The following is an 8,748-nucleotide window of genomic DNA, read 5'->3' on the forward strand; positions in this document are numbered from 1 at the left end:
ACTCTGAATGTTGCCTCGTGTATTGAAAATGTGTATAGGCCAGCTATTGCACGGTTGGTTTATATGGTGTAATATGTATTTCGTGATTTACTTCATGAGTTAGACCAGAGATATTGTTATTTTCCTCTTCTACAGACTAGTCCAAACTTTACAGAAACCGACTTCGAACAAAGCTAACAGTCTTACTTTCGGGCAGGAGGAACTAGATGATCAGATCAGATTCACAGAAATGAACCTGATGGAAAACGCCATCATTTACGGCAAACATCACTTACACAGAAATCCCCAGTCTTCTCTTGCTCAGGCTGCAGGAAATCCCCGGTCTAGATGCTACAGTTGATTTGATGCATCGAAAAGGTATGAACATCTTATAAATTACCTAAATAAATACACACTATGGAAACACGGTTGAAGATTTATCATCTGACATTAGTTTGGTATATGGTAGATGTTGTCAATTCTTTCTCTAAACTTTGGTAAAACTTCAAAAGGTTTGGCTGAGAGCAAAACAAACACGTTCTCAAATTGTGGAAAGGAGGGAGTAGATGGTTACGTTCACAGAAATAAACCTACACTAGTGTCAAAAAACGTCTTACATTATGGGACGGAGGGAGTAGTAAACAAATCGTTTACGGTGAACAACACTTTTCTCTAACAAACTTGACAAAAATGACATCAGTTTAAGCATGGCTACAAACTTGCAGCAGCAGCAGCAGCAGCAACAGCATCGAAACCAGGCGGCCAGCTGTCCACTCAGTTTGCACTATGGAAATATAATTAAAATTTATACACGACGAATCAAAAGAATCAAAATGGAGACCAACATGGCACATGACAGCGCACGACCGAAATAATGAGGGAAAAGGCTAGATGCATATCCATCTAGGGTTGCTGCAGGCATAGCAAAACTAGCCATACATATCATATTTGCCACAGATTTAATCAAATGCATTATTATTTAGTTCTCCTCACATGAAGAGGATGGCCAAGCCTATCAGGATTCAACTAGGATAATCACCATCTAGAAATTTGCCAGCGTAGAAACCAATGAATCTCTGCATATCAGAAGTAAAACGAGCCTCTTCTGAAGATAAACACAACAAGAGGAATTCAGTTCCATCCCCCAACAAGATTGCTCCAGAATGAAAAGCTGGTCATCGACTCTAGCTAGAAAAGATCAGATCACAAAATGGTAGAAGCTTTCGTCTCATTTCGTCTTTAGCTGTGACGCTGGTGATCTCACTCAAGCATCAGACTTAGCTGATCTCACCTTCATCCTTGAGCAAGAAGCCGCTCCACAGCAGCGAGGTCTCCTCCTTCGAGCAGGCCGTGGTGACGATGGTCACGTTGAACCCTCCGATGGTCTCAAAGATCTCGAAGTGGTCCTCTATCTCGGGGGAGAACTCGCAGAACTCCGTGGCCATGAAGAACTTTACGCAGTTCCCCTGCTCGATCGCCACCTTGGAATCCAACATGGACATCACTGTCAGGACCCTTACCAGGAAGTTGTACATGCCGTGCCCACGGATGATGCTCTGCCTCAGGGACACGGCGTCCTTCTGGGACCCCAGGTATGCGTTGGTCGCCTTTCCTTTCAGATGGGCAGGCAGCTCCGCCTGTATGCATCTCTGGCCGCACAGAATCTCCATGGCCAGTTTCCCAAACTGGATTTTGGCACCCGTGGTAGACTTGGGCACCAGTCTGATCTCAAACAACCCAGGGACCTCCATGGTGTTGGTGTGGTTAAGTTTGAGCAACAGATCCTCACGCAACACATCTTCGTAGTGGAAATGGAGTGGGAACATCATGGCTTTTCCGCTTTTCGCGCCCTTGGCCTTTTTGCCCACCCGCCGTTTCTGCACAAACAGATTATTTATTAGCAATTTTTACCAGAAGCATCACTACTAATCAACTACCAATTGAAGGCGTCATCATCATCATCAAAACACAACATTAGATCAACTGAGCATCACATGATTAACTGCACTTCATCACTGCGTAACCCTCTTGCATTTTTCTCTTATGCTTCCCCATTTAAATATATATACAAAAGGCCAAGTTGAATCTGGGTGCAGGTTACAGAGGAAGAATAGATGTTGATATACCTGTGGCTTTGACAAGTTTATCCACATACTCCCTCTGTTTCATAATTCTTGCGGTGGTTTTAGTTCAATGACAAGATATATGGAACGGAGGGAGTATTATTTTTTCATGTCTCTTGTCAATTCTTCAGATATCCCCTCATCTCTACATGATATTTTCCACACAATGCCTGCTGTTCCCTAAACTATGGACCGTCCATATGAGATTCAATGGATACAATATGGGCAACCAGTAGAAGCACGTTTCTATCCAGTAGAATTTAGTTTTGAGTTTTCATATTTATTTTCTATTTACAATCTTATATAAAAGTTTGGGCCAGGAAAATGTTAAAAACCCTGCTGTTAATCTATATATTTAGTTATACAGCACATGTGGTTTCAATCATGCTTGACCTGAACTAGTTTAGTACTTCGATGTCAGTTTCATTTTGTATTAACTTAACGGAACCCAACTATAATACATGATCACTGAATCAACTGAACCATTTCTACTCCCTTTTCTCTAGCATCACTCCCTTCTTTCATCCAGGCCAGACATCCGACACGTGTAAGATTTCAGACTTTCAGTTAGCAGTTAGCATACATAGCATATCATTCTCTTTTGACACTGTATCCCTTTTTTTTATTGGATGCAGGATGCCACGGTATAAACTTTGCTTGCTGATCTAGCAATAAAGAATGGGTGCAAAATTTCTCTGCTGTAAGGTATATGCAAATCAAGTTGTGATGGTGGTGTATTGTCTCGAAAGACAGTCCACTACGCGTATGAATACCCAGTACTTGTTTCTTGTGCTCTGTTTTTGGTGAAGTACAAGGCAGATAATGTCTTACCAAAATCAGAATGCATGCATTCATGGATTGTTCATTATATATACACAGAAAGTAGAGCAGCGCTGTTAACCTATAAAGCTCATATGACGTCCACAAAGTACACAATTTAACACATTATGGTGTGTGGTTCAATTTAACAAGTGCAATGTATTGCCAGGATATAATAGACCCGCCATTTCCCCTTGGTAATAGCATTCTGGTTTTCTGGTGCTATTCTAATACGTTGGCTTTGACTATCTAATGTACTTACATTTATCCGTACAAAGAAAAAAAGGTGTTATTTTCTCTCTCTGCTAAACTATCTCCATTTTGACATCAGCTAAATATACACATATAGCATTAAAGCAACAATTTGAAATGGTTCTGAACAACACATCAGTCAGGGCAGAACATCAGGCAAGGTGCGCATATTCTGCTAGCAGCTACTCGTTTACAAATGGATCCTACACTCACACACAATTAGCAGAACATGATTGATTTAGGGAGGGGAGTAACACACCTGCACTTCCATGACAGGGACATCTGAAGCGACATCCGCTGCTGCAGGGCTTGAGCTGCACACATATAGCACGAACAACTCATTCAGGTCTTTCCACAAGCAAGAGGCAGGCTGGCATCAAAGGCTTGAGATAGTAACAAGAGATACCTGAAGGCGCGGGCTAGTGGTGCAAGCCTCGAGAGCAGCGGAGGCACACCGGCGTGCTGGTGCGCCCTGGAGGCCGCCTGATCAATCGCAGTAAAACACATCAGATCAGTTCAAAGATGTTGTGAATCGTTGTCCTCCTTGGGTTGTAAAGAAAGAGGTCCAAGAAATGCGGGGGAGGGGCGCCTGACCTGGGAGATGGTAGCAGTGGCGAGGGCATGGCTGGACCTGGCCGCGGCGATGAGAGATCTGATGGACATGGCTGCTGGCGCTTAAGCTCTCCCAGCAGCGGCGACCTGTTGAAACAGAGAGGAGAAAGTGATGAGGACTCGCGTGGACCTTGCGGGTTGGAATGGGTATTGCAACAACTCTCTATCACGGAACAAGATACAAAAGTTAAGAAATGGGGCCCTACTCATCATAAGCTGGCTGCAGCAATCGGTCTCATTCGAGTGGTAGATAAAACATAATTTTGACAGCCTAACCATGTCTCTCTTGAGCATCGACTGCTGCTCAATACTGTTCCTAATTCCAACCCTTGTAAGTATCATGGCCGTGTAGGAACCCGGAACAGGAACCAACTCTGCTGCTCGCAGTATTAGCAGTTGCCATTCTCTTGCCGATGCCACCCATCATAATAAATATATTGCTTCTACTGTTGATACATGATTGCATTCACGCAAACGAGCCAAGCCCAACAGGAAACGCCATCATCTAAGATAAACATACTTGCACCTCTACCAAACTAGTCAACAAAGACATGGCATCATCATATGTAAACATCATTTGCAACCAATTTTAGCATGGAACCATATATATGCACATTTCCAAATAGGTGCATCAGAATGACGTTGCATTATCATTTGTAATTAGATAGAGTAGTTAGCAGCAGCTTCCAGATCAAAACAAGCCCCTAATCAGCTCAGAAATGCATGGACAGACCTGGAGCATAAGAGGGGGAGAAACGTGGATGGGGAGAGTGGGGGCGCTGTTGGGCGACGGGGAAGGGGTGTGGAGAAGAGAGGAGGAAGGGGTATGCACGCCGTCGGCCGTCAGAGGGAGAGGGAGAGAAGGACCAGAAGGTGACCGAGGAGGAGGGGGGAGGGGGGGGGGGGGGGGGGGGGAGGAATGGGGGGACGGGGCAGTACCTCGACGGCGGCTAGGAGGCGCGCCGGTGGACGGGGGCAGTACCTCGACGGCGGCGAGGAGGCGCGCCGGTGGACGGGGAGGAGGCGCGGGGAGGGGCGCGCCGGCGGAAGGATGATGGGGACGGGAAGGGAGGGCAGTGGAGATGGGGAAGAAGAAGGTGTGAGGAGGGGGTTGGATGCTCACCTCCGCAGCGACGATGGCGGCGTGACCCGTCCGGCGGCGGCGGCGTGATCTGGGAGCGGAGCGGGAGTGGGGAGCGGCGGCGAATGGGAGTCGCAGGGAGCGCCGCCTATTCCCAGACACACGCACGCGGTGGGGCAGCGAGGGAGCGCGATTCTGGGCCGGCCCATTTGGGGGCGGGGTGCCCCTGTTTATTTTTCTGCTTCATTAGATTAGAAAATGTTCACGTGATCCTCAAAAATAAAATGCTCTCGGAATCAGAATTATCCCGAGTTCAGAAGATACTCTTGAGTTGGAAAAAATGTTCCCGATTGGAAAGCACGCTTGCAAACTTGAAGAATGTTCGTCGGTTCCGGAAATTTTTTTCAGGATGCAAACAAAAAGTTCCTGATTTTGAAAATTATTCACGATTTCAAAAAAAATGCTTCTGGGTTGTAAAAAATTTACGATTTTCAAAAATTGTTCATGATTTCAAAACAAATGTTAGTAAAAAAATTGTTCACGATTTCAATTATTTGAATTGTATGAACAAATATTTGACTTAGATGTAATTTTGAATTATATTAACATTTTTTCAAATTCATGAACATTTCAAGAAGATGAGGAACATTTTTTGAATTTAACAAAAAAAATGCTCATGATTGTCAAAATGATCGTGAAATGAAAAGACCGCTTCGTCGTTGCGATGGGGGGACCGCGCTTGTGGCACCCCCGCATGTAAGGCGGCTTGGCTGGCCCAGCAACCTGCGGCAAGGCAGGCTATGGGCTTCCTTTTCATCTTCTTCCCGTCTTAATATTTCGAAAATAGAGAAAACGTAATTTGTTAAAGCCAGTTTAAAAATATATAAGAATTAGAAATTTTCATGATTTAAAATTATTAAATCACATTCTTTTTCATTTCAATTTCCCTTTATTATATGAGAAATATATGAGCTAAGAATTTACATATTTAAAATTATGATATAATTTTTTGTAATTCAATTTTCTTTTTTGCTAGGCGAGGTGTCCTTATTGCCTAACGAATCAACTACCTCAAATTAGTCTGACAAGTATATTACCTTGTATTACCAATGTGAATAAAGATACATATGGATAAAGCCAGGCCATTCCAACCAATAGCAACATTGTTTCTTGTGGACCTAGATATTGCAGATGTTTACCAAATCCAAGAGCAAACTTGGAACTTAAAAGCATCTCCAACAGCACATCCAAAAACACAGTTGTGAGAAAAACTGCTCCAAGCCTTCAACAACTGACCAAAACCTACATGGGACCAGTTTTTGTCGCATCCCAAAAACTGCTATAGGTTCCCTAAAGAAATTGCTACAGGAGTGGTACGTTTGGGCTTCTACTAGCAAAAAAGGTGGTGCCAAACCTAACCACCGCCTCGTCACGACCACCGTGCGGCCAACACCCTCATTCCGCCCCATTTTGTCCCTCGACGTTGTCTGCAGAGCCGCCCTAACGCCCGACGAGGTCGCCACACTGACGGCCAGTCACATAGATTCCGGTCGTTTACTAGTTGTCACCGCCGCCGCGCTGCACGAAGATGGTCGCCGTCGCCACCCGGCGAGCTCGAATAGGAGACGGGCAAGGTCCCGCGGCCGAAACTGCCATCGACGCCCCCCCCCCCCTCACCCCGGACAGCCTTCGGCCTCCCTTCTGTCGCCATCCGGCTTCGCTCCCATCGCCGTTGAACTCCAGAAGTGAGCCCGGCGCACCGAACGTGTTCGACGAAATGCCACAAAGGAATTTTTATTGAATATGAGTGTAGTTGCGGTATGCTAGGAAAATACACAGGAGCTCATGGGTGCTCCACACCCCTATATGAATATTAATCGTAAGGAATACCAAAGAAACTCAAAAGAATCTGAAATTTGAGGATATCAAACATGAGTTCCCAATCTACTCCCGTGAGAAGTTTCGTGGAAAAATACCAAGAAATGTATCCGTGGCGAGGGAAATACTGTCTGAACAAAAACCCATCCAAACAGTTTTTCCTATACATAGGAAATTTTTGTCTTTGAATATGTTTCCTGGTATTTTTTTTCACAAAATTTCACACGGGCATAGATCGGGAACCCAGATTTGATATCCCAAAATCTCAGATTTTTTTTTTCAAATCTCTTGGTATTTTTTTGAATTTAATGTTCATATAGGGGTGTGGAGCACCCGAATGCTACAAATCCGCTTCCCGGTATGCTATGAATATTGATAGCTAAAATAGATGATTTTACATTGAATTTTAAATTGACATTTTCTTTCAGTTTTTGGTCCGCTGGGGAAAGCAGAATTTTTTTTGGAGAGAAAAAACCTTTGTACATAGCCATCAGTACCCAAGAGTTCACAAGCTAGAACACACTTCAAATGCTGCAACTGGAAAAAGAAATTGTACGCGAGGATACCACGCAGTCAGAAAACCACAGCTTACAACATGGCATCAGCATTGAGCAAGCGAATACATCTGATCCAGACATGAGACTGCCGACACGCCGGGAGCTGTACCAAGCATTGAACAAGCGAATGCATCTGATCCACACGTCACCTTCTCTTCCTTGGAACCAACTCCTTTTCGACACGGCATCAGCATCTGTGGACAGAAGGAACACGAACTTTCTATATGAGCTAGGAACCAGTAAGAATACGAGGCTGTCAAGTACATATAATAGAAGGCAAATATATCAGCTGCAGCATGTCCAAAGTTTTTGAGTTGTTCTGAGGTAGCGACTCGTGAATAGTCGAGCCTACAGTTGCGACTAGTCATTCGACTCACAAACAGGGAGCATGTCGACAGTGGATATTACATTGCCCGGTAATGCTGTGAATTACATGAAAAGAACCTACCAATTAGGGATTAGCCTTGAAATGTGTACTACTCCCTCCGTTCCTAAATATTTGTCTTTCTAGAGATTTCAACAAGTGACTACATACGGAGCAAAATGAGTGAATCTACACTCTAAAATATGTCTATATACATCCGTATGTGGTAGTTCATTTGAAATCTTTAAAAAGACAAATATTTAGGAACAGAGGCCGGTTTCAACAGCGTGCCGCCCCTCTCCCCCACCTGCTGCTCCTCCGTCGCCGGATCACTTGGCTCTCTGTTGGCGCGCCGCCGCGGGAGTGAGGAGGGGAGAAGGAAATGGGGATCGGATCGGGGGCCAGCTAGGGTTGGTTCATGTGGGAGTTGGGCTGATTCAACCTCATGTGGGCTGGTTTTGGCAACATGGTTATTTTGGTCATGCATTTTGCACTGCATAATAATATGAAAATTCACTTAAAAGGCATAATACCCCTAAAAAAGCATAATATGGAAATATGTTTAAATCATATAGAAATTGTCAAATAGTGGAATTCTTTTGGTAGAAGGATCAACACAATTTCTTAGAAGAGTTTTTGGCAAAAGATCAACACAATTTCTCATAAGTGCAACTGCTGCTTTTTAGGGCAAGCGCATAGCCATGCAATGGAGAGGAAACGGTGGAGATAGGCCTAATCATTTTTATGTTGGGAGAAAAAAAAAGGAAAATGGATGAGATCACGCGGAGACATAACAGCTCTCACGCGGATTGGGTGGTTTGGTGAGGAGGGGATTTGGTGAATCCCCCTCTTCCACTCAATCCCCTCACATCCCCCAACCTGCAGGCACAATCGCCTCCATATATAACACTATTTGGTAGGGAGGGATTGCCATATTGAGACAAAAATGATGCAAAACAGTTAACAATCCAATCTTGACAGGTTAAATAGCATCATAGCTAGACAAACTTGCTATAAAATTGTAAATGTCACCTAATAAAAACATAACAGTAGTTCTTCACATCAACAACATAATTTTGCTTG

General features: G+C 44.1%; 1 protein-coding gene across 2 annotated transcripts; it reads right to left on the minus strand.

Moving 5' to 3' along the window:
• Nucleotides 1-900: 900 nt before the first annotated feature.
• LOC123164118 (60S ribosomal protein L5, mitochondrial) lies at nucleotides 901-5,065 on the minus strand. 2 transcript variants are annotated; one of them, XM_044581539.1, is made up of 5 exons: nucleotides 4,909-5,065; nucleotides 3,768-3,872; nucleotides 3,580-3,656; nucleotides 3,433-3,487; nucleotides 901-1,856 (listed from the first exon to the last, which is right to left on the minus strand). In XM_044581539.1, the coding sequence occupies exons 2-5, from the start codon at nucleotides 3,834-3,836 to the stop codon at nucleotides 1,257-1,259; spliced, it is 801 nt and encodes a 266-aa protein (XP_044437474.1). In that variant the 5' UTR covers nucleotides 3,837-3,872; nucleotides 4,909-5,065; the 3' UTR covers nucleotides 901-1,256. The 2 variants fall into 2 exon arrangements, with proteins under 2 accessions (XP_044437474.1, XP_044437475.1); XM_044581540.1 differs by having other exon boundaries at nucleotides 4,725-5,051.
• Between the last annotated feature and the right edge of the window lie 3,683 nt (nucleotides 5,066-8,748).

This window comes from Triticum aestivum, chromosome 7D, assembly GCF_018294505.1.
Source record: "Triticum aestivum cultivar Chinese Spring chromosome 7D, IWGSC CS RefSeq v2.1, whole genome shotgun sequence".
Classification (NCBI taxonomy): domain Eukaryota; kingdom Viridiplantae; phylum Streptophyta; class Magnoliopsida; order Poales; family Poaceae; genus Triticum; species Triticum aestivum.

What these genes read in the sequence shown, in the direction of transcription:
- LOC123164118 (XM_044581539.1), bottom strand. Translation starts at nt 3,836, where the DNA reads ATGTCCATCAGATCTCTCATCGCCGCGGCCAGGTCCAGCCATGCCCTC. An exon ending in CCACTGCTACCATCTCCCAG is followed by an intron (nt 3,657 to 3,767) that starts GTCAGGCGCCCC and finishes GCGATTGATCAG; the next exon opens with GCGGCCTCCAGGGCGCACCA. An exon ending in TCCCTGTCATGGAAGTGCAG is followed by an intron (nt 1,857 to 3,432) that starts GTGTGTTACTCC and finishes CTGTTTGTGCAG; the next exon opens with AAACGGCGGGTGGGCAAAAA.